At 51.6% G+C, this 25,444-nt stretch overlaps 1 protein-coding gene across 1 annotated transcript in view; it reads right to left on the bottom strand.

Annotated features, from left to right (window-relative positions):
* LOC311532474 (angiopoietin-related protein 6-like) overlaps positions 1 to 23,749 on the bottom strand; it is a 35,684-nt gene extending 11,935 nt beyond the window's left edge. The window contains exon 1 of the mRNA XM_084650963.1: positions 23,130 to 23,749. Within this exon, the coding sequence (XP_084507089.1) occupies positions 23,130 to 23,676 (547 nt within the window). The 5' untranslated portion in view covers positions 23,677 to 23,749. The remainder of the gene's footprint in view (positions 1 to 23,129) is intronic.
* Between the last annotated feature and the right edge of the window lie 1,695 nt (positions 23,750 to 25,444).

Below are 25,444 nucleotides of genomic sequence, written 5' to 3'. Positions count from 1 at the left end.
ATCTTAAGTGATCACTCTCCTTACAGTTTTCAGAGTAACAGCCCTGTTAGTCTGTATTCGCAAAAAGAAAAGGAGTACTTGTGGCACCTTAGAGACTAACCAATTTATTTGAGCATAAGCTTTCGTGAGCTACAGCTCACTTCATCGGATGCATACCGTGGAAACTGCAGCAGACTTTATATATACACAGAGAATATGAAACAATACCTCCTCCCACCCCACTGTCCTGCTGGTAATAGCTTATCTAAAGTGATCATCAGGTGGGCCATTTCCAGCACAAATCCAGGTTTTCTCACCCTCCACCCCCCCACACAAATTCACTCTCCTGCTGGTGATAGCCCATCCAAAGTGACAACTCTTTACACAATGTGCATGACAATCAAGTTGGGCTATTTCCTGCACAAATCCAGGTTTTCTCACATCCCCCCCACCCCCATACACACACAAACTCACTCTCCTGCTGGCAATAGCTCATCCAAACTGACCACTCTCCAAGTTTAAATCCAAGTTAAACCAGAACATCTGGGGGGGGGGGTAGGAAAAAACAAGAGGACACAGGCTACCTTGCATAATGACTTAGCCACTCCCAGTCTCTATTTAAGCCTAAATTAATAGTATCCAATTTGCAAATGAATTCCAATTCAGCAGTTTCTCGCTGGAGTCTGGATTTGAAGTTTTTTTGTTTTAAGATCGCGACCTTCATGTCTGTGATTGCGTGACCAGAGAGATTGAAGTGTTCTCCGACTGGTTTATGAATGTTATAATTCTTGACATCTGATTTGTGTCCATTTATTCTTTTACGTAGAGACTGTCCAGTTTGACCAATGTACATGGCAGAGGGGCATTGCTGGCACATGATGGCATAGATCACATTAGTAGATGTGCAGGTGAACGAGCCTCTGATGGCGTGGCTGATGTTATTAGGCCCTGTGATGGTGTCCCCTGAATAGATATGTGGACACAGTTGGCAACGGGCTTTGTTGCAAGGATAAGTTCCTGGGTTAGTGGTTCTGTTGTGTGGTATGTGGTTGTTGGTGAGTATTTGCTTCAGGTTGCGGGGCTGTCTGTAGGCAAGGACTGGCTTGTCTCCCAAGATTTGTGAGAGTGTTGGGTCATCCTTTAGGATAGATTGTAGATCCTTAATAATGCGTTGGAGGGGTTTTAGTTGGGGGCTGAAGGTGACGGCTAGTGGCGTTCTGTTATTTTCTTTGTTAGGCCTGTCCTGTAGTAGGTAACTTCTGGGAACTCTTCTGGCTCTATCAATCTGTTTCTTTACTTCCGCAGGTGGGTATTGTAGTTGTAAGAAAGCTTGACAGAGATCTTGTAGGTGTTTGTCTCTGTCTGAGGGGTTGGAGCAAATGCGGTTGTATCGCAGAGCTTGGCTGTAGACGATGGATCGTGTGGTGTGGTCTGGGTGAAAGCTGGAGGCATGCAGGTAGGAATAGCGGTCAGTAGGTTTCCGGTATAGGGTGGTGTTTATGTGACCATTGTTTATTAGCACTGTAGTGTCCAGGAAGTGGATCTCTTGTGTGGACTGGACCAGGCTGACGTTGGTGGTGGGATGGAAATTGTTGAAATCATGGTGGAATTCCTCAAGGGCTTCTTTTCCATGGGTCCAGATGATGAAGATGTCATCAATATAGCGCAAGTAGAGTAGGGGCTTTAGGGGACGAGAGCTGAGGAAGCGTTGTTCTAAGTCAGCCATAAAAATGTTGGCATACTGTGGGGCCATGCGGGTACCCATAGCAGTGCCGCTGATCTGAAGGTATACATTGTCCCCAAATGTGAAATAGTTATGGGTAAGGACAAAGTCACAAAGTTCAGCCACCAGGTTAGCCGTGACATTATCGGGGATAGTGTTCCTGACGGCTTGTAGTCCATCTTTGTGTGGAATGTTGGTGTAGAGGGCTTCTACATCCATAGTGGCCAGGATGGTGTTATCAGGAAGATCACCGATGGATTGAAGTTTCCTCAGGAAGTCAGTGGTGTCTCGAAGGTAGCTGGGAGTGCTGGTAGCGTAGGGCCTGAGGAGGGAGTCTACATAGCCAGACAATCCTGCTGTCAGGGTGCCAATGCCTGAGATGATGGGGCGCCCAGGATTTCCAGGTTTATGGATCTTGGGTAGTAGATAGAATATCCCAGGTCGGGGTTCCAGGGGTGTGTCTGTGCGGATTTGATCTTGTGCTTTTTCAGGAAGTTTCTTGAGCAAATGCTGTAGTTGCTTTTGATAACTCTCAGTGGGATCATAGGGTAATGATCATAGGGTAATGCTATCACCAGCAGGAGAGTGAATTTGTGTGTGTGGGGGTGGAGGGTGAGAAAACCTGGATTTGTGCTGGAAATGGCCCACCTGATGATAACTTTAGATAAGCTATTACCAGCAGGACAGTGGGGTGGGAGGAGGTATTGTTTCATATTCTCTGTGTATATATAAAGTCTGCTGCAGTTTCCACAGTATGCATCCGAGGAAGTGAGCTGTAGCTCACGAAAGCTCATGCTCAAATAAATTGGTTAGTCTCTAAGGTGCCACAAGTCCTCCTTTTCTTTTTTTCCTTACAGTGTGCATGATAAACACCCATTTTTTCATGTTCTGTGTGTATATAAATCTCCTCCTGTATTTTCCACGGTATGCATCCGATGAAGTGAGCTGTAGCTCACGAAAGCTTATGCTCAAATAAATTGGTTAGTCTCTAAGGTGCCACAAGTACTCCTTTTCTTTTTGCGAATACAGACTAACATGGCTGCTACTCTGAATCCTGCCAATGTGTGACTCGAACAGGCCACATGTGTGACAAATGCCGGCAAACAGCTGCGTTTTGTTGCTCCCCAGGCCGTAGCTGACAGGTTCTAACAGGCTGAAGGATGTTGTCTTGCTGTGTGCCTTAAATAAAGCCGTTTGTTTAAAAACAAAACTTGAGCTGTACAGTCCAGCCCACAGAAACGTCACTGCCCATCCCCTATGGGCCTCCCCACCCCAGAAGTTGTGTGTTACAAGCCCCACGCAGTCAGGCCCCAGCATGAGCCACGGGCTCCCAGCACCTTGGACGCTTGGCTCCAGGTCCCTACTGCAGATGCACCCTGCCACTGCCAGCTTCCCCAGGCCCCCGTTTCTCTGCCTGGCCCACAGCTGATCCCTGCATGGTCAGGAAAAGCCACCAAGTGCCCCAGACACGTTCAGGCTCAACCTCTCCAATGAGTCCCAGAGATGGGGTGCCACTTGGTTCATCACCTGCCTGGTCTCTAGCAGCCAAAAATGAGATTTGTGTGTCCTGGTGATATTAAAGTTTACAGTGTAAAGTGTCTCTGCTTTGCAACTCCCTCCTCTCTCGGTCACAGATGGGTCGCCCTTCCCAGCCCTTTGTGAAGCCTGTCTATATGCACAGCGTTCGGGGAGGTCTGAGGCAGGAGGGAGTTGTGGGGGGTGGTTGGTGGAGTCTATTTTGGGAGATTAGGGGTGGCAGAGTTGTGCTTTATTTGCAGTTTTCTTTCTTCCTTCCATTGCCTGGGGACTGTAGCGGGGGAGGCAGTATCAGATAATAGGTTGGTGGGCACCCTGATCAAAGCCTGGACATACAGACAGATGTGCTGCAGTTCGGTATTTACCCTGGGTTTTGTGTTGCATTTGAAGGCCAGAGCACCTAGAGTCTGGGATCGACGTCCTAGCCTGGCTCACTGTTGCAATCCAGACAACCACAGCAGCCGGTCCTTGGACTGTTCATCTGAGCCTCTCGTGGCATTTGTGTGGAACTCATCACCCGTAGGAGCCCCCGAGGCCAGGAACACAGCCAGGCTCAATAAGGGATTGGACCTTTGTGAGCACAGCCAGAACCTCCAGGGTTAGAGGCGTTACTGCTGCATGTTCTGGAAGAGACACTGACCTGCCAGCTCCGGGCTGTTAGCTGGTCTCTAGCTACTGGGTAGGACCTCCCTGTACCTTCCTTTGCAGCATCAGGTACTGGCTGTGGTCAGACATGAGAAGGATCCCAGCTCAGCTCTGATCTGGCTTTTGCCCTGCTCCTCCTGTGTCAGGGCATTACCCAGCTCTAATTAAAGGGCCTAGGGTGGGGCAGATCATCCCACATCTGCTCCTGTGGGGTTCTCACCCCTTCCTGTGCAGCAAGCAGTGCTGGTTGCTATCTGAGATGGTCGCTGGCCCAGGTGGACCTTGGTCACAGCCAGGCTGGCAATTCCCACATCTCTGTGTGCTTTTTTGGAAAAACTCCTTGCCTTGTACCTTGGGATGCGGTGCCGGATGGGGGAGCTGGCGTGTGGGAGGGAAAGTAGCCTGAGCCCAGATCCTGCCAGGAGCTCAGCGTGGGCACTGGGGATCCCGTACTGGAACAGCAGTCTGTATTGCTGCCTGCAGTGACAGGCTGACCCCTAGTGGCTGCAGTTCATTGCTGCAGCATGTGCTGTGAGCGGGAGACAGGCGCACTCAAAGCACGAGGCAGGGGCAGCCTTTCCCGGCTCTGGTTCTGCTGGTCTCTGTGGATGTCGTCCCAGCTGAGGACAAAGTGGCCAATTTAGTCACTTTGGGACTTGGTTCATTGCTTACTGATAAGGGACTCGCGGGAGCCTCACTGCTCCAGCCCAAATTTGAGCTTCCGTTTGCATTGCTCCTTTGCTTCTGTGGCATAATTTTGTACTTTCTTTGCTCTTGTGTTCCCATTAGCTCATGCGCTGAACTCTGGTGCTGTTGGCTGGACCAGTATCATTTGTCTGAAATATTTATCTGCTACTTTTCTCATTGCTGGAAATTGCCATTGGAATCAACAAAACCAGAATTTGTTTTTTCTGTTCTGAAAATGAAACAAGTTATGTTTAAACAAATTTTAAAATATCCAAATATCGGTAAGTCCTTTTCCCATAGTACAGACATTTGCTATGAAGTGGTTTAAAATTCAATATCTAAGTCACAGTGTGTTTTAACACAGGACATATCACTGTGCAATATTTAAAGAGTGAAAGCTGCATATGGTCAATCATTTAATTTTGTCATAACAAGAAATAACAACTGTTTTGTTACCATAGATATACACAGAAATATGGACTGAATCTTAGAATCATAGAATATCAGGGTTGGAAGGGACCTCAGGAGGTCATCTAGTCCAACCCCCTGCTCAAAGCAGGACCAATCCCCAACTAAATCATCCCAGCCAGGGCTTTGTCAAGCCTGACCTTAAAAACTTCTAAGGAAGAAGATTCCACCACCTCCCTAGGTAACGCATTCCAGTGTTTCACCACCCTCCTAGTGAAAAAGTTTTTCCTAATATCCAACCTAAACCTCCCCCACTGCAACTTGAGACCATTACTCCTTGTTCTGTCATCTGCTACCACTGAGAACAGTCTAGAGCCATCCTCTTTGGAACCCCCTTTCAGGTAGTTGAAAGCAGCTATCAAATCCCCCCTCATTCTTCTCTTCCACAGACTAAACAATCCCAGTTCTCTCAGCTTCTCCTCATAAGTCATGTGTTCCAGTCCCCTAATCATTTTTGCTGCCCTCCGCTGGACTCTTTCCAATTTTTCCACACCCTTCTTGTAGTGTGGGGCCCAAAACTGGACACAGTACTCCAGATGAGGCCTCACCAATGTTGAATAGAGGGCAACGATCACGTCCCTCGATCTGCTGGCAATGTCCCTACGTATACATCCCAAAATGCCATTGGCCTTCTTGGCAACAAGGGCACACTGTTGACTCATATCCAGCTTCTCGTCCACTGTAACCCCTAGGTCCTTTTCTGAAGAACTGCTGCCGAGCCATTCGGTCCCTAGTCTGTAGCGGTGCATGGGGTTCTTCCGTCCTAAGTGCAGGACTCCGCACTTGTCCTTGTTGAAGCTCATCAGATTTCTTTTGGCCCAATCCTCTAATTTGTCTAGGGCCCTCTGTATCCTATCCCTACCCTCCAGCGTATCTACCTCTCCTCCCAGTTTAGTGTCATCTGCAAACTTGCTGAGGGTGCAATCCACACCATCCTCCAGATCATTAATGAAGATTAACCGGATGCAGGGATATGCCCGCAAGTGGACAGCTGGGGCCCAAGCTAAAGAGGACCTGCTTGACCTAATCGTACTGGAGCAACTGTATGAACAGTGCCCTTCCGACCTGAGGCTGTGGTTGGTGGACAAAAAGCTCGAGAACCCCCAGCACGCAGGGCAGCTGATGACGAGTTTGTGAACAGTCGGTCAGGGCGTAGCAGGGAGGAGTCCCAAACGAACAGGCCCCCCCTGATGCAGAGAGAGAGTCACCAGGGGGACTCCCAGCGGGGAAATAGGGAGAACCCCCTCCAAAGGGGAACGCCTGGCGTCGGGCCCCTCCGACCTGCTTGAGGGGACCAACGTGACCTGAGCTGCTATCACTGTGGCCAGAGAGGCCACGTACGGACCCAGTGCCCCTGGCTCAGGGACAGACTGAGCAGACCCAACCTACCCAGGGTTAACTGGGTAGGGACCCAGCTGGACGAGGGGCAGACGACCCAGGAAAGGGGGCCTACCAGTTTACCACCTGCTCAGGAGGGAAGAGTACCCCAGGCCAGCTCCGCCAGAGGGCTGGAGGCTCTGGACTCAGGGTGCTCGGTTTACAGGGTGGGCGCGGGGCTGTCCCTCCAGAGAGAGTGCCTTGTTCCCCTGGAGGTGGATGGGAGGAAGGTCAATGGATACTGGGATACGGGCGCGGAGGTGACGCTGGCCCGGCCTGAGGTGGTGGCCCCAGATTGGGTGGTGCCCAACACCTACCTGACCCGGACAGGGGTGGGCGGGACCCCATTTAAGGTGCCTGTGGCAAGGGTACAACTGAAATGGGGGGCCAAGGAGGGCCCCAAGGATGTGGGGGTACACCACCATTTGCCCACTGAAGTTTTGATGGGGGGAGACCTAGAGGACTGGCCAAGCAAGCCCCAGACCGCCCTGGTTGTGACGCGTAGCCAGAGCCGGCGAGGGGCACTGCGCCCTGACCTTGGGGAGGGTACCACACCGGAGGCGCAGGACCCTTCCCTGGGGGGGAGGGAGCGCTGAGGGGCACGGCTCAGAGAGGCTGAGGCCTCAGACCTGGCCACTGAGGGGGAACCGGGCCCCGTCCCTTCCCCAGCCGCTGAGTTCCAGGCCGAGTTGAGGAAAGATCCCTCCTTGCGGAAGCTCAGGGACCTGGCTGACCTCAGGGTGGTACGGACCATGAGGAGAGGCTGCCAGGAGAGGTTCCTGTGGGAGAAGGGGTTCCTGTACCGAGAATGGGCTCCCCCAGGGGAAGTAGAGTCCTGTGGGATCAGGAGGCAGCTGGTGGTCCCCCAGAAGTATCGCCGCAAGCTACTGTACCTGGCCCATGACATCCCCCTCGCAGGGCACCAGGGAATCCGGCGCACCCGGCAGAGGTTGCTACAGAACTTTTACTGGCCCGGGGTCTTTACCACGGACCGGCAGTATTGCCGATCCTGTGACCCCTGTCAGAGGGTGGGGAAGGCCCGGGACAAGGGGAAAGCGGCTTTGAGACCTTTGCCCATCATAGAGGAGCCTTTCCAGAAGGTGGCCATGGACATCGTGGGGCCTCTCAGCAAGACGACCCGGTCGGGGAAGAAATACATTCTGGTGGTGGTAGATTTTGCCACCCGCTACCCCGAGGCAGTGCCCTTAGCTTCCATTGAAGCCGACACCGTGGCAGATGTGCTCCTGACCATTTTCAGCCGAGTGGGGTTCCCCAAGGAAGTCTTGACAGACCAAGGCTGGACGAGCTCCTAGACAAGCTGGGAGGAGCTCAGTATCTTACCACCATGGACCTTACAAAGAGCTACTGGCAAGTGCCACTGGATGCAGATGCCCGACTGAAATCGGCCTTTATCACCCCTCTGGGGCTCTATGAGTTCCTGACCCTGCCTTTCGGCCTGAAGGGAGCGCCGGCCACCTTCCAGCGCCTAGTGGACCAGCTACTGAGGGGGATGGAGAGTTTTGCCGTGGCGTATATTGATGACATCTGTGTCTTTAGCCAGACCTGGGAGGACCACGTGTCCCAGGTTAGACAAGTGCTGGACCGACTCCAGGGGGCTGGGCTGACTGTAAAAGCAGAGAAGTGCAAGGTGGGGATGGCGGAAGTATCTTACCTGGGCCATCGGGTGGGGAGCGGCTGCCTAAAGCCAGAACCAGCCAAGGTGGAGGTGATCAGAGACTGGCCCGCTCCCCACACTAAAAAGCAGGTCCAAGCCTTTATTGGGATGGCAGGATACTACCGAAGATTTGTGCCCCACTTTAGCGCCATAGCCACCCCCATCACCGAGCTATGCAAGAAGGGGAAGCCAGACAAGGTGGTCTGGACCGAGCAGTGCCAGGAGGCTTTCCGGGCGCTGAAGGAGGCTCTGGTCAGTGGCCCAGTCCTGGCAAACCCAGACTTTGACAAGCCCTTTGTGGTGTTCACCGACGCCTCCGACACGGGACTGGGGGCAGTGTTAATGCAGGAGGATGAAAAGGGGGAGACACACCCCATCGTGTACCTGAGCAAGAAGTTGCTACCCCGGGAGCAACACTACGCGGCCATCGAGAAGGAGTGCCTGGCCATGGTGTGGGCCCTCAAGAAACTAGAGCCCTATCTCTTCGGGTGACACTTCACCGTCTACACCGACCACTCTCCCCTGACCTGGCTGCACCAGATGAAAGGAGCCAACGCCAAACTCCTGAGATGGAGCCTGCTCCTGCAGGATTACGACATGGAGGTGGTCCATGTGAAAGGAAGTGCCAACATGATAGCGGATGTGCTGTCCCGGAGAGGGGGCCCCGAACTTCCCCAGGTCACTGGTCACAGTGACCCCGCTCAGTTCAGTCTCGAAGGGGGGAGAGATGTGGCGATATGACGCAGCAGGGAGAGGGGAGTGTTGACCTGGGAATGTGCCCTGGGGATGGGAGACCTGAGAGCCTGTCACCTGAGCCAGGAGGGGGAGGGGGAGGTAACACCTCTGCCCGGGACTGCAGCAGGGAACCTGCTGGGTGGGTTTAGTTTTCAGTTTGGGGCTGGGTGGAGGAACGCAGGGAACCCCAGGGCTGGGGTCTAAGCTCCCTGCTCCCCCAGAAGGACGTGATTGAGGGGTCCTGGTTGTACCCACAAGCTCTGTTGTGGACTGTGTTCCTGTTGTCCCATAAACCTTCTGTTTTACTGGCTGGCTGAGAGTCTCAGTGGATCCCAGGAAGAGGGGTGCAGGGCCTGGACTCCCCCACACTCCGTGACACCCCCACTTTCACAGGCCTTGGGACGCAGGCCAGTCCTTGCCCACAGACAACCCGCCAACCTGAAGCATATTCTCACCAGCAACGACACACCGCACCATAGTAACTCTAACGCTAACTCTAACACCATGCAACAAACCTCGATGCCAACTCTGCCCACATATCTACACCGGCGACACCATCACAGGACCTAACCAGATCCGCCACACCGTCACCGGTTCATTCACCTGCATGTCCACCAATGTAATCTACTCCATCATGTGCCAGCAATGCCCCTCTGCTATGGACATCGGCCAAACTGGACAGTCCCTACGTAAAAGGACAAATGGACACAAATCAGATACTAGGAATAGTCAGCAATATACAAAAACCTGTAGGAGAACACTTCAACCTCCCTGGACACACAATAGCAGATTTAAAGGCAGCCGCCCTGCAGCAGAAAAACTTCAGGACCAGACTTCAAAGAGAAACTGCTGAGCTTCAGTTCATTTGCAAATTGGACACCATCAGCTCAGGATTAAACACAGACTGTGACTGGCTCGCCAACGACAAAAACAGCGTCTCCTCCCGTGGTGTTCACACCTCAACTGCTCAAAGAGGGCCTCATCCTCCCTGATGGAACTAACCTCGTTATCCTTAGCCTGATTCTTGCTTGCATATTTATATCTGCCTCTGGAAATTTCCACTACGTGCATCCGAGGAAGTGGGTATTCACCCACGGAAGCGTCTGCTCCCATATGTCTGTTAGTCTCTAAGGTGCCACCGGACTCTCTGCTGGTTTAATGAAAGTTAATCATAAAAAGACTGTGCTTGCCCATGACCAGAACACCGAGACTCCATGGTTCGGCTCCTAGCAATAGCCTCAGATATCCATGCAAATTGCATTATAAAAAACAAACAGACCTTGTGCTTCAGATACATCTGCTAGTTAACGATCAAAGTTTAAGGGTCTGGCTTGTTTACAAGAGCCACTATGTAATAATAATTAGCATTTTTAAAAGCCTGTTTATTCTGTTGCTTATAAAACCTTTGGACACTTGAAAATATCCCCCATCTCTTTCGATTATGGTAAGCACAGCCGCAGCCAGAGCAACATCCCAGTATCTCGCTAGCTTGCACAGAGCCAGCTGCAATGTGAAACTGGCTAGAGGGATCGATGCAGCAGGACACAGGCTGAGCCTAATTGACATGCCTCTGTATGAAGGGCAGAAGGGATTTAGATGTGGAAGGGGTTGCAGTGGAGAACAGACAATGATCAAGCATGAAATGTGTGCAGAAAATACAGTCTACTAACCCTACGTGAAAGGGTCATCTGGTCCTCATCAGTGAATGAGTTTGATCCCCCTGCTTTAGTGATGATGATGATGATGATACAGATGAGTTATAGAAACAGTTCAGGTCAAATTGTGAAGGGCACAAGAGCAAACTATTTCACTGTGTAGGAAAGATAGGAAGTCTGGCAAGAGACCACCAGGCAATCTTCAATTATTTAAAGCTCAAAAAAGAGTCCTACAAAAAGAGGGAAATGGGTCAAATTACAAAGGATGAATATAAACAAACAACACAAGCACACAGAGACAAAATTAGCAAAGCCAAGGCACAAAATGAGATTAAGCTAAGGGTAACAAGAAAATATTCTACAACTACATTAGAAGCAAGAGGAAGACTAAGGACAGGGTGGGCCAATTACTAAATGAGGGGTGGGGGGAAAACAGTAACAGAAAATGTGGAAATGGCAGAGGTGCAAAATGACTTTTTTGTTTCAGTTTTCACCAAAAAGTTTAGCAGGAATCAGACACCTAACAGAGTGAATGCCAATGAAAATGAGGTAGCCTCTGAGGTTAAAATAGGGAAAGAACTAGAGACAAGTTAGAGGTCTTCAAGTCACCAGGGCCTGATGAAATACATCCTAGAATACTCAAGGAGCTGACTGAGGAGAAAGCTGAGCCATTAGCGATTATCTTTGAAAACTCACGGAAGATGGGAGAGATCCCAAGGGAATGGAAGAGGGCAAATCTAGTGCCCATCTATAAAAAGGGGAATAAGGACAACTTGGGGAATTACAGACCAGTCAGCTTAACTTCTGTACCCGGAAAGATAATGGAGCAAATAATCAAATCAATTTTCAAACTCCTAGAAGATAATAAGGTGATAAGTAACCGTCAGCATGGATTTGTCAAGAACAAATCATGTCAAACCAACCTAATAACTTTCTTTGACAGGGTAACAAGCCTCCTGAAGAGGGGGAAGCCATAGATGTGGTATATCTTGACTTTAGTAAAGCTTTTGTTACTGTCTTGCATTGCCCTTCTCATAAATAAACTAGGGAAATATAGCCTAGATGGAGCTACTATAATGTGGGTGTATAACTGGTTAGAAAACTGTTCCCAGAGAGTGGTTCACAGATAAGCTGGAAGGGCATATCGAGAGGGGTCCTGCAGGGATTGGTCCTGGGTCTGGTTCTGGTCAGTATCTTCAATGATTTGGATAATTGCATAGAAAGTACACTTATAAAGTTTGCAGATGATACCATGCTGGGAGGGGTTGCAAGTGCTTTGGAGGACAGGACTAAAATTCAAAATGATCTGGGCAAACTGGAGAAATGGTCTGAAGTAAATAGGATGACATTCAATAAGGACAAATACAAAGTACTCCACTTAGGAAAGAACAATCAGTTCCACACATAGAAAATGGGAAATGACTGCCTAGGAAGGAGTACTGTGGAAAGAGATCTGGGGGTCATAGTGGATCACAAGCTAAATATGAGTCAACAGTGTAACACTGTGGCAAAAAAAGCAAACATCATTCTGGGATGTATTAGCAGGAGTGTTGTAAGCAAGACACAAAAAGTAATTCTTCTGCTCTACTCCATGCTGATTAGGCCTCAGCTGGAGTACTGTGTCCAGTTCTGGGTGTCACATTTCAGGAAAGATGTGGACAAATTGGAGAGAGTCCAGAGAAGAGCAACAAAAATTATTAAAGGTCTAGAAAACATGACCTATGAGGGAAGATTGAAAGAAAATGGGTTTGTTTAGTCTGGAGAAGAGAAGGGGGGGCAGAGGGGGGAGACGACATGGTAAGTTTCAAGTACATAAAATGTTGTTACAAGGAGGAAGGAGAAAAATTGTTCTTCTTAACCTTTGAGGATAAAAGCAATGGGTTTAAATTGCATCAAGGAAGGTTTAGGTTGGACATCAGGAAAACTTCCTGTCAGGGTGGTTAAGCACTGGAATAAATTGCCTAGGGAGGTTGTGGAATCTCCATCATTGGAGATTTTTAAGAGCAGGTTGGACAAACACCTGTCAGGGATGGTCTAGATAATACTTAATCCTGCCTTGAGTGCAGGGGACTGGACTAGACTACCTCTTGGGGTCCCTTCCAGTCCTACCCTTCTATGACGAATAAATCCTACTCGGCTTTGAAAACCGGCAGCACTATAAATCCTGGCTGGGGAGCATTAGCTCCTGAAGAGTGGACAAGTCTGCCAGGGTCTGGCTCCGTTGGACTCACTGGGCAGCGGTCTCAGCGTGAAGCAGCAGTGCTGAAGCCCCTGTAGCTGAAGCCCCTGTAGCCCCTGTCTAGGAGGCAGTGAGACTGCAGGGCCTACCCTGAAGGAAGAGTGAGATCCTTTGGGAGTCTGGCACACTGAAGGAGTTCCTCCAAGAGACTTCAAAAGCTGGGGGCATAGCACTGATCTTGTGGCTCCATGACAAGTACATACACGCAAGGGGACCAAATTCAGGCAGCACTGGCAACCTTAATTCTGGCCTTTCCTAACTTTTGAGTGTATGACTTTGTGACCTTAATGTGCTTTGAATGTAGTTTGTGGGTGTAATTTCCTAGATTTTTTAAAAAAGCAATATGAAAAAACAGAAATTCCACCATGTGCCATCATACCAGCCCCCACATGGGTTATCAGCAGGGACCTCTAGATCCACTGCACAGAACTCTGCCACTTGAGATAACAGAGTAACTGGTAGCAGTAGTAGGCTGTCATCCTCTATGTGGACCAGCACCAGAGGGGTATGGGATTTTGGCAGTGGGTTTCACAGATACTGCTGACAGCAGAGGAATGGTGGGTTCCACTTCAGCCTCTGGATGAGAGTGTTCTTGTGGTAACAGACCCCTCAAGCTTGATCCCTTCTGCCCTATCCCCTCCAACCTGTCCCTGTCTCCTACTCACCTCCTATGTCTTCATTCCAGTCCCATTCTTTTTGCCTACACCATCTCAGTCTCCACTCCTTAGGCTTCTCATCCCAGGCCCAGTCTCCTTGCCCAGCGAGTTTTAGTCTCCCCATCCCTGGCTCCTCGTTCCCAGTCATCTTTCCCTTTCACCCCCATTTCCACACCACACTGGCTTCCAATTCCAGGGTCCTGCCCAGGCTCCTCTTCAAATCTCAGACTCCATCCTCCTTGTCCCAGTCTCTTTGTCCAGCCAGCCCCAGGTCTCCCCAAAAAACTCATCAGACTGGCATCCTCTCCCCCACAGTACCCCCCATTTCCCTTGGACTGCCAGTCCCACACTTCCCCTCCCCCAACTCCCAGTTGCAGCCTTTTTCCCATCCCCCAGAGGCTCCTTGATCCCATCCACCCCCCAGATCATAGAATCTCAGGGTTGGAAGGGACCTCAGGAGGTCATCTAGTCCAACCCCCCGCTCAGAGCAGGACCAATCCCCATTTTTGGCCCCAGATCCCTCAATGGCCCCCTCAAGGATTGAACTCAGAACCCTGGGTTTTGCAGGCCAAGGCTCAAACCACTGAGCTGCCCCTCCCCTCCCCTCCCTAGGTCCAGCTTTTGTCTTCTCTGCATTTAAGTATTGTGGCTCCCTTCTCCATGCCCGGGCCCAGCAGTCACCCTGCTCTCAGTTCCAGTGTCTGCAGCCACCCCAGCCTGCAGCAACCTGGAGCAGCAGCAATTGCACATCACCAAAGACTCTTAGGCGAAGCGAGCAGCCATGGGGTAAGAGGGAAGGTCGCCTCGTGGATCAGTAACTGGTTAAAAGGCAGGAAACAAAGGGTAGGACGAAATGGTCCGTTTTCAGAATGGAGAGAGGTAAATGGTAATGTCCCCCAGGGGTCTGTACTGGGCCCAGTCCTATTCAACATATTCATAAATGACCTGGAAAAAGGGGTAAACAGCGAGGTGGCAAAATTTGCAGACGATACAAAATTACTCAAGATAGTTAAGTCCCAGGCAGACTGCGAAGAGTTACAAAGGGATCTCACAAAACTAGGTGAGTGGGCAACAAAATGGCGGATGAAATTCAATGTTAAATGCACGTGGCAAAATATAACCCCAACTATACATACAAAATGATGGGGCCTAAATTAGCTGCTACCCATGAAGAAAGAGATCTTGGAGTCACTTGCAGTACCCTGGAAGCTGTACTGCAAACGTATAAAAATCCTTCTCACTGTGCCTGTATCATCCTGAACCGCAGAATGCTGATTCTCCAGCTTCAGGAGTCTTAAAAATGATCTCCAGTCATCAATGGGACAGACACAACTGAATAGTGTAGCTGTCCTTAACATGTATCTAGACCAGAGGTGGGCAAACTATGGCCAGTGGGCCACATCTGGCCCGCAGGACTGTCCTGCCCAGCCCTTGAGCTCCTGGCCTGTGAGGCTCGCCCCCGGCCCCTCCCACACTGCTCTTCCTCCCACGCAGTTGGGCAGCGGGACTGCGAGTTCCTGCCACTCTGAGCAGCATGGTAAGGGGGTGGCGGTGGGGGAGGGTCCTGGGGGGCACTCAGGGGACGGGGGCGGTTAGGGGTAGGGAGTTCTGGGGGGCAGTCAGGGGACAGGGAGCCTGGGGGCGGTTGGATGGGGCAGAGGTTCTGGGGCAGTCAGGGGTTGGGGAACAGGGAGGGTTGGATAGGGCATGGGAGACCTGGGGGGCCTGTCAAGGGGCGGGGGTGTGGATAGGTTGGAGCAGTCAGGGTACAGGGAGCAGGGGGGAGTTAGATAAGGGGTGGGATTCCGGGGAGGGCAGTTTGGGGCAGAGGGGTCCCAGGAGGGGGCAGTCAGGGGACAAGGAGCAGGGGGGGTTGGATGGGTCGGGGGTTCGGAAGGGAACAATCAAGGGGTGGGAAGTGGAAGGGGACGAATAGGGGGCAGGGGCCAGGCTGTTTGGGGGGCACAGCCTTCTCTACCCAGCGTTCCATACAGTTTCACACCCCAGTGTGGCCTTCGGGCCAAAAATGTTTGCCCATCCCTGATGTAGATCGTACCCGGGAACTAGATGTAAATAAGATTGTTGACAGCTTCATCCAGAAAGCTACAGTGAGACAATGTTTTTAAACTGGGACGTTAGTGAAGACAGCTTGTAGCTGATTGCAATTATTTTAATATACTGTAATTCATAATGTAATTACGTAATTCATAACAATTTAATCATTATTAAAATAAAGGTACCAATGACAGACACATTCAATCACTAGAATATGAAAGAAGTGTATAAATATGCTGAAAACTGCCCCAAACTGCAGAGCACCCCCTCCCACCCCAAAACACACACACACACCTCTTCAAAAGCACCCACAGGCAAAAACAAAAGAGTGTCTATGTTGCATGCTATCCCCCTGTTAATGCAACCCAAGACTGCGTTTGCTTTTTTTGCTACCAGCACTGTTGACTCATGTTGAGATGTCTGATGAAGGAATAACAGACGGAGGAGTCTGAACAGAGGTAAAAAGGTCAATTAGTTAAAATAATATTCAGAAGTGATCTCAGAAGTGATAAACTAATTTTAATAAATGTTAAGATTCATTTGTTATTCACCTGTAAAATTCAACTGGATCTTTACACGTGAGCATAAATCGCACTTTATTTTTGCACTAACTAGTCTTCAAAATATAAAGCTGTACTTCTTTCAGTGATGCGTTCGTAGTAACCCCAGTCCTGATCCACAGTGACAACACGATGATCACTTAATGAACCAGTCTAGCTGATCTGCCCTGTTTTATGTTGAAGCTGGTAATCGCATTTATCAAGATTGGCTAGTGTGCTAATTGGAGAAAACCACAGGACTGAAAATTGACATTTAAAAAGTGAAAAATAGTGGAAATATCAGAATAGTCTGAAACATATTTCCATTTTTCTGATAGCAAACGTATTTGTTCCGAGGAGTAAGACCTAAAACGTGACTGCTGCATATTCATGTTTTAAAGTGTGAAAAATGTTTTAATTTTAAATGTAAAGGTATGGACACACAAATATTACATGATGATGATGTTTATTTTGGATGGTAGTTAAGATCCAGATGGAGGAGGCCTGAAGAAAAAAGAAGGGGGGTGGGACACAAACATCAAGTTAGGAGACAGCGGCTGTGAGCTGTAAGTAACACGCATGCATTAGTAACCATATGGTTGTACACTCCCTATGTGACAGCGATTCAGACCACACCATTAAAGAAAAACACATCACACGTTTACAGAGGAGCCAGCTGCCTAGTCACTAATGTTAATTCTTATGTTTTGCCTGAAGGGAAAAAGCACTTCAGTACGTGTTTTATTTTGGTTGTAACTGGTTTACTCTCCAAGCCATGGAAAACCCCTCGCGTAGCTTGAGTATAAGAGTCGTCAGGGTGGAAAGTAAAATGGAGCTCTTACCGGTACGGGGCCAGCTCCGGCTCCCCTGGAAGGGGCGGGGCCTCGGGGGAAGAGGCGGGGCTGGGATCAGCATCCCCCAGCCAGCTCATCTGCGCTGCCTGGCCCACGTCGCCCGGGGCTCCAGCAGCAATTTAAAGGGCCCAGGGCTGTGGCAGCGGCAGCCGGAGCCTTGGGCCCTTTTAAATTGCGGCCCTGGGCAGCTACTTCTTTTGCTCCTTCCCTCTTTCCCCCCCGTGGGCTGCCAGGGGGGGCAAAAGGGGCAACGACATTAAAGTGCTGCCACGGCACTGCTTTAATGTCGCTGCCCCTTGTGCGCCCCCTATCGGCGGCCCTGCCGGGTCGTCGCTGCCCCTTGTGCGCCCCCTATCGGCGGCCCTGCCGGGTCATCGCTGCCCCTTGTGCGCCCCCTATCGGCGGCCCTGCCGGGTCGTCGCTGCCCCTTGTGCGCCCCCTATCGGCGGCCCTGCCAGTAATGGCCGCCAATGGGGGGGCACAAAAGGGGCAGGAATGTAAAGAGCTGCTGCGGCAGCACTTTAAGCAGGACCCTTAAAGCGCTTTAAAGTCAACGGTAGGGCCAATACTGGCGGCTCCTTTTTACCGGTACTCCGTACCAGCCTGCACCCCCTTGCTTTCAACCCGAGAGTCATTTCTCTCTTGGCTTTGGTAAGCAGGGGTGAGCATTTCCATCTGGCACAAACAATCCCCCTGCCCCAAACTTTGTACAGAGGCCAGGAGAACGTCAGCACAGCTCCAGCAAAAACAGGTCGGGGCACCTCTTGGAGGGCAGCAAAGTGAACCCATGACAAGGCTGCTTCTACAAGCCACACAGGTGGGGGCTGGCGTGTCCGGGCAATGATGATGTGGATTTAAGACCTTCCCACCCTCGAAATCCAGGGACAAACTTTCTCTTATAGCAAGACACGCTTGGTACTGCTTATGGGAGCAAACTGCACCTCCATGAATCTCATGATTCATGTGTACTGCTCTAGCTTAGACCCACCGACCAGGTGTGGTTTGTAAGGTCTTTGGGGCAGGGACTGTCACGTACTGTATGTTTGTTCAGTGAAGAGCACAATGCAACCCCGACCCAACTGGACTCTACCCCTTACAGCAATATAAATGGTACATAGGACATTACACTACCTGGGTATCGCATGGGCATGCTCCACCATGGGCATCACCTCTAGGGCACGGTAGACTGTGGGTATTTGGTGTCTGAGTTGGCTATGCTATGCCCAGGGAATCCTCAGGGTCAGATTCAGCTCCTCTGTGCCAGCTGGGTGGTTCAAAGGGGCTTGAATCAGGCTCTAGGTACTTAGAACAGGAAGAGAGACATCCTCTCTCCAACCGGAACAAAGTTTTACTTCTATCACCCCACAGGGATGCTGTGAAGGGCTTGGAGATCCACAGATAAAAGGCACTGGCCAGAGACCATATAAACTATTATTGCCACGAATGGGCCCTGCATTGGGGTAGTGTTCCTGTGACATGAGCATATTGCAGTATAAGAGTCCCTGCCGTAAGAGTGATGCAACAAATGTAATTAGTTACGGATGCCAAAATCTAATGAACTGCTAAGCATATTTTACTTAGAATACAGCACGAGTCACTTAACCAGCTTCCATCTGGCATACAGACTACGTTAGACAAATGGGTTTACTAATGGGACGTTGCTGTGGACAGACTCATTTGCTAATGGCTAAATGTAACTTGGCAGTGTAGAGTCAAAGGACACCCACCTGTGGGCAGGGAGCAGGCCTGATGGGACCCCAGTCTCAGGTGTGAGTATTCATGTACTGGCTTCCAACAATAGCAGCGCACGCCACACAGAGCGCCCCCAGGGCTTTGAAGAGGGTGGCTCGTGAAACCCAAACAGCGTCTTCTGGCAAAGAAAATGTTATGAAAAATTGTTAAAAAAAAATTCTATACATATATTTTTTTTCAGTGTATAAGGACAGGCCCCACCTCAAGTCCATTGTACCTTTACAGTCAATTCCCATTCTCAGATATAATCAACAAACAGAACCACACAGATTGCCACCCAAACTAATAGCCTGCCCAAAGTCTCAGGACCAGGAGCTCTCAGCTCACCCCTTCTTCTCGCTGCCTGGGGAAAGAGAAGGGGCTTGGCAACATGTGGGAAAGATTAACAAAGTCGGGATCTGGTGCAGCAAGGGAGAAGCAATCTCCAGAGTCAAGGAGCCCTTGCTGAGCATGCCCTGCCAGCCACCTGCCCACATCAAAAGCCAAGGAACTCCTGCTGCAGGTTGGCTATTGATTGCAACGCCATCGTGATCACATGAGGAAAGAAGTCTCAGGTAACTGGGTTCAAAACCACTCAGAGCTTTAGAGCTGAAAACCAGCTCCTCAATCTGCATGTGTAAAGCATTGAGCAGCCTGTTGAGAACCCAGAGCTTAGTGTTCTTTCCCCTTGGTCTGAAGCTCCACTGCAAACAATCTGGCAGCACCAGTTTCAGTTTCCACGTTTCCTTAGGAGGCAGCCCCACAAAGAGCATGTTACAGCAGCCTAATCTAGAGATCACAAAGGTACAGATAATGGCCGTGGTCTCTTCATCCAAAAGAAATGCTCACCCACATCTTGCCAGGCATAGTTGGAAGAAACACTCTTAGCACAGCAGCTCCCTGGGAATCCATTAGCAGCCAAAGCTCTAACATGGCCTCTTAAGTTATGACCTCAGTTCACAAATGACAGACACACTCCCTCAATCAGCAGAGCTGACATAAGCCTCTCCACTTCCTCCTATTGCTTCCCCAAGCACCCAATAGAGCCTCCATGGACCACTCTACCCCTCTGGCCCAATGGAGCTCTCTACAATAAGGGTAAAGCTTGCCTGAGCGGGAGATGGAGCTCTCTCAGGGGCTGGTCCGAGGCTGTGGAATGAACTTTTCCAGGAACTAAGGACCACCCCAGCCCTCTCCACCTTCTGCTCACAGTACAAGGAAAATGTCTTTGACTTTGCCTTCTCTAACGTCAACGTCTAGCCACATGGGTATATATTTAGTAATACAAAAACTCCAAACTAAAGCCCACTACTACACACCCTTCTCCCTGACAGGGGATGAGAGAATGGACATGTGATAGATGTAGGTCATGTGGTTTAATGTGCAACTGAAAGGAGCTCAGATACTACTGTGATAAGTGACTAGCCCTTGTCCCAAACCCCAACCTCCTGCACACATGGGGCCTTTTGTTCTTCGCCTCCACTAGGATTCAAAGTTACATCCAATTTATCAACCGGTCAGTGCATCTTGCTGTGAACACTTATGGTGTCAAATACAAGGACAGCAGAATGCTTCCCACTCTGCAAGGCTTGGCATTATTAGTTATTTGTATTGCAATAACACCTAGGGGCTAGAATTAAAGACCCACGTCCCACTGGGCTGGTAGCTGCCAAACCCAGAACAGAATGACAGACCTGCCCCAAGTGAACCCATGTGAACATAAAGATGACACAGTACAACGCCAGGCAGTTTGCTCGTGTCAGTCAGCCACAAAATGTTGAAGCCAGCAACGTTTCTGTGGCTCAGGGCTGATGAGGCAGCTCGTCCTCCTTGCTGCAGTCAGGCAGGTTATGAAGAGAGCAGCCTTCATTGGTACCATGAGCTCCACCCCTTCCTGCTTCTGCAGCAGGAAGGCAGGAGGTGGCTGTCTGTACTGCACCGAACATTCTCCTATTCACAGGTAGGGTTGCCAACTTTCTAATTGCAGAAAACCATACAACCTTGCCCCACCCCCTGCTCCTTCCCCAAGGCCTCAAACCTGCTCCACCCCTTCTACTAGGCCCCACTCCCGCAGACACCATTCCCCCTCCCTCCATCACTTGTGGTTCCCAGCCAACGCTCGGGGCTGGGGCAGCGCGCAAAGCCCCTATAGCCCCCTCTCCACCAATGAGCTGAACATGCTGGCCGCTTCCAGGAGCCCCACGGAGCTGGGCAGGGAGCCTACAGCCCTCCTGCGCTGCCAACCAGACTTTTAACAGCCTGGTCAGCAGTGCTGACCAGAGCCACCAGGGTCCCTTTTTGACTGGGTGTTCCAGTCGAACACTGGACATGTGGCAACCCTATTCACAGGTCCTTTCCTTGTGATTGGTTTGGGCAGCACTTTCATACTTACAAATTCGCACTAGGGTCAAGGGCGATGGCCAACAGTCGGCCATGGGCGCACTGCTTGTTGTGGATCCATAACGGCCTCTGGTGCAGGTACTTTCAGGGAGATTGGCAGATGGAGGAGGAAGATCAACTCCACGGTGAGTGGAAGATGCAGATCTTCAGACCCTGCATGCTAGCATGCAGGCAGCCTTTGCACATTAATGTGCACAAATTAATTAGTAAGGGGATTGTCTGTGCAGTCCCACTCTCTAAGAATGAGAGTTGGTCACAATACTGGTAAATCCCAATAATTGTGGGATAACTGGGCTAAAAAAATCAATAAAAATCACAGAATTGTAAAAAGAAATTGCAATTTCATCATAAATTTCAGGCACAGTTCTACATACAAACTTGAATAATTCACGTATTTGGAGGCTGGAACAGCAGAATTTGGCTTGAATCTTGAAATCAAGTTCATGGGAATAGTCCAATGACCTTCCTCCAACTTTACAATGGCTGTCTGAGTAATCTCTAACACCACAATCTCATCACTGTCTGGAAATCAAACCAAACACTGCCTGAAGGATCGTGGACAAAGAGTGCAAATAAAAGGGACAGTATTTAGTTAGGAGTTCTTGTTTATGGCAGTGGACGAGGCATAGGTGTTTTGCCCAATTTATTTGACATCTTCACTCATGACCTAGGGAAAGGGATAAACTCTCCATTTATTAAACATGCAGAGCGTATTAAACAGGGAGCTGATGAAGCCAGGGCCACCTCCTAATAATGGTGACATTCCTACACAAAGGACACAGTCTGAGTAAACAGGCTCTAGCGCAGCCACATTCTCATGGTCTGAGACGGACAATGAAAGGTAAGGGAATAGCTTTTAGTGGACCAACTTCTGCTGGGGAGCGAGACAAGTTTTGAAGATTACATAGAGCCGTTCTTCAGGTCTCAGGAACAGATTCCTCATACATCTCCTGAATGGTCCCTACATCAGGGCATGGGGCAAGAGTAGAAGCCAAGGACCTGCTTCCCCTCATAGGCCGATAGATACATGCCGTCCATGGACCCACTGGCCACATCCTTCTCCTCTACCCATCACACTCCCTCAGGGTTTGTCATCACTAGGAAGCGTCACTCGGTTCACACACCATTGTAGCAATCGAACTAGGTAAAATGCTGAGCATGGCAGTGGGCAGCACAGACAAGGAGGCCAAGTTGTGTTCAGCAGCTTGTCAGGTGGTGGGGGGTTAGTTAACCTCGCTCTTCGTGGCGTACAGCCACGACAAGATGACAGGATACTGAACTACCTGTTCTAGTCTACACTGATCACTCAGCATCACGTCAGCTACCTTGGCGCTTCAGACTCAAGCCGAAATACGATTCGATTACCCAATGAAAACCGGCCCTTGTTCGAGGAATCGCAGCATCCCAGAGATTCAGCCTGGCTGAGCTCTTGGCTGCTACACGGTGGGGAAAGAAACAAACAGCAGATCCTGCCAGGCAGCCCTACTGAGAGACTACGGGGTGCCAGCAGAGAGCAGCGATGGGGCAGTAAGTCCAGTGGGATTTTCAGTTCCGTGTCCAGGTTCCACTGGCACAAGTCTCGAGCACGTCCCTCAGCCCTGGATCACAGTCGCTCTTTGTCGCTAGGAGACAGAGGTCTTGGGGAATCAGAGCTTTCTCTGAAGATGAAATTGGCTACAGTGACAATACTCCGCCCTCCCCAGCACCTTCCACCTAAGGGCATGTCTACACTTCCGCTGCTACCGGGCCACAGCTGCCACGCTGCAGCTGGGCCACCGGGGCACCAGAGCGTAGATGCTTCCTACGCCCCCTAAAGGCCTCTTCCATGGGTGTCGATAATCCAGCTCTCCGGGGCAGTAGGGAGGTCCATGGGTGAACTCTTCCCTCCACCCAGCCCTGTCTACACTGGGGTGGGGCTGACCCCAGGACGGCGCTCAGGGCATCTCATTTTTCACGGCCCTGAGCAACACACGGCCACGCCCGTCTAGTTTTTATGTGTAGAGCTGGCCTGAGAGCGCCTCCCAAAGGGGCCTCAGAGCCGGGCTCGGCGGCACGGCCAGGGAGAGGCCGCCCGCTCCGCGCCCCATGTCCCCGCCCCGCCCTCAGCGCGCCAGGCCCGGCCCGGCCCGGCCCCGGCCGCCCCCCGAGCCCCCGCCGGCCGAGCTCCCGCCGCACCTGGCTCTTCCCTCAGGGCCTCGCAAGCGGCTTTCTTGACCTCCAGGGCCCCCTCGGGCCGGCCGGGGCGGAACACGGCCGTGTGCACCTCGACCCGCGGCGCGGCGCCCGGCCCCGACGCCGGCGGCTGGAAGACCTCGAGGAGCAGCTCCTCCAGGCGGCGCCGCGCCTCCGCCTCCTCCTCCGGCCGGGGCTGCACGATCACCCCGACCAGGGCGGCGGGCGCGCCGCGGCTCTGCTCCCGCACGCCCCGCAGCACCTCCCGCAGCCGCTCGGCCCGGCCCCGCAGCGACGGGGCGCGGCACAGGAAGAAGACGAGCTGCCCGGCCGGCGGCGCGCTGGGCGGCGCGGGGCTGGCGGAGCGGCGGGCCACGGGCAGCACCTCGTGGGCGAAGGAGCTGAGCGCGGCCCGGGCGCGGTCCGCCTCCCACGTCTCGCCGGCCAGCAGCAGCACCTGCGTCCGCTGCACCACGGCCTGGAACTGCGCGTCCGGGCTCTCCCCGGGCTCGGCGGCGCCCGCCGGCCCCGCCTGCTCCTGCCGCTCCATGGCCGCCCGCCGCTGGGCCGGGGCCGCGGGGCCACGAGCTGCGCCCCCGGCCGTGTCACAATCGCACCCGGGAGGGGCGCGGCCGCTTGCCAAGGGCTCAGACTCTTCCCCTGGGGCCCCTCCATTCCCCGGGTGAAGAACACGGTCCCATTCTAACAGACAGCCCCTCTCCTACAACCCCCTGTCCCCCCTCGACAGGTCATATTCCCCTGGCCAGTTACCGGCCCCTGGATCCCGCGGGATGGCCTGGAGCCCAGTGACTAGCTGGTTGGTGCTGCTAGGGAGCAACGTGGGACAGGTCCCTCCCCATGTCGTCAGCGAGGGATCCCCAACTCATCTCTAGGGCAGCTCCCTTTACAGTCCCTACCCTAGCTCCCTTTACAGTCCCTACCCTAGCTATGATTTAACACCAGTCCCCTGTCCTACGGGCTCCGGCCTGTACAGCTTCCCAAGAGAAGACACATTTGGGCAAGAGGCTGTGACAAGATTATTAAATGTGTTAAAAAGGAAAACTTTCCACCCTAGAGATTTTCTGTCCCACCGGAGCCTAAGCGCTGCACAAAACTAACGTGGACAAAAACCCCAAAGAAACCGGGGATTTTCCTCTCTCCATCTGGTGCTAGGACAAAGGTGCTGCAGCTTTACCCCTTAGCTTAGGCTCAGTCTGATCTCTTTGGAGAATGAGCTCCTGCCACTGAGAATACTTTGTTCCCCAAGCCTGACCTCGGGAAGCACAGCTGTCCTGGGGCGTTGTGAAGCCTGAGCTGATCTCTGACCTAATCAAGCCCCAGTTCACTGGGAGCAGCAGCTGAGCTCTGCTCTGAAATGAACTGGGCCTGGAGTCCAACCCAGTGTCCACCTCAGCCTTTATTGCTAATGCTATAAGCAGCCTTGTTGCACAGGTAGGTGAGCTACAATACTGCCGGTTTTACCACAGAGCCCAAGAGCCCTAGTCAAGGAGCAGCCCCCCCCCCCGTGCTAGGCCTGGTGCAAACACAGCAAAAGAGCAGCTAAATCGGGGTTCTCAGCTTTTTCCTTACTGAGCCCCCCCCCCGCTATAAAAACTCCCCAGCCCAGCTGTGCCACACCCTGTTTTTCTGCATATAAAAGCCAGGACCGGCATTAAAGGGTAGCAAGCAGGGCAGTTGCCCAGAGCCTCATGACACAGGGGCCACCGCAAAGCTAAGTTGTTCAGGCTTCAGCTTCAACCTTCGGTGGAGGGGCTCAGGGCCATGGGCTGCAGTCCTGCACCATGGGGCTTTGGCTTTCTGCCCTGGGCCCTAGCAAGTCTAATGCCAGCCACGCTTGGCAGACCCCCTGAAACCTGCCCCCAGCCCCCTGGTTGAGATCCACTGAGCTAAATCATCCTGTGAAAGGATTGGGTGAAGCCCCTTGGCCAGGCGAAAATTATCTGTTCCCCTCTGCTGCAGCAATCTGCTTATCCAGGAAGGGGGGGCTTAGACTAGCAAGACTCCAAGGTTTTGCACCACCTTTACCATCTGTGGTCTGATGCCCTCAGTCATTGCCAATTTCCTCAAAATGTTTCCACTTTTCTACTATCAGCACCACTTCTGCCTTTCCCAGATTGAGCTGGCCACTGTGTTTTATCCATCAGCTGCTTTCTTCCCAGCACTGGGATAGCCTGCATTGGTGTAGACTGTATCAGCAGAGAAGAGGTGTCAATCTCCAGTCTCTTATGTGGATCTTGGCTAGGATGGGAGAGAGCACTGAGTCACGTGGGACTCCCTGTGGTCAGGGTTTTGGTGGT

This window comes from Lepidochelys olivacea, assembly GCF_965140295.1.
Source record: "Lepidochelys olivacea isolate rLepOli2 genome assembly, chromosome: 17".
NCBI classification, from domain to species: domain Eukaryota; kingdom Metazoa; phylum Chordata; order Testudines; family Cheloniidae; genus Lepidochelys; species Lepidochelys olivacea.
This window is presented reverse-complemented; position numbering and strand designations above follow the sequence as displayed.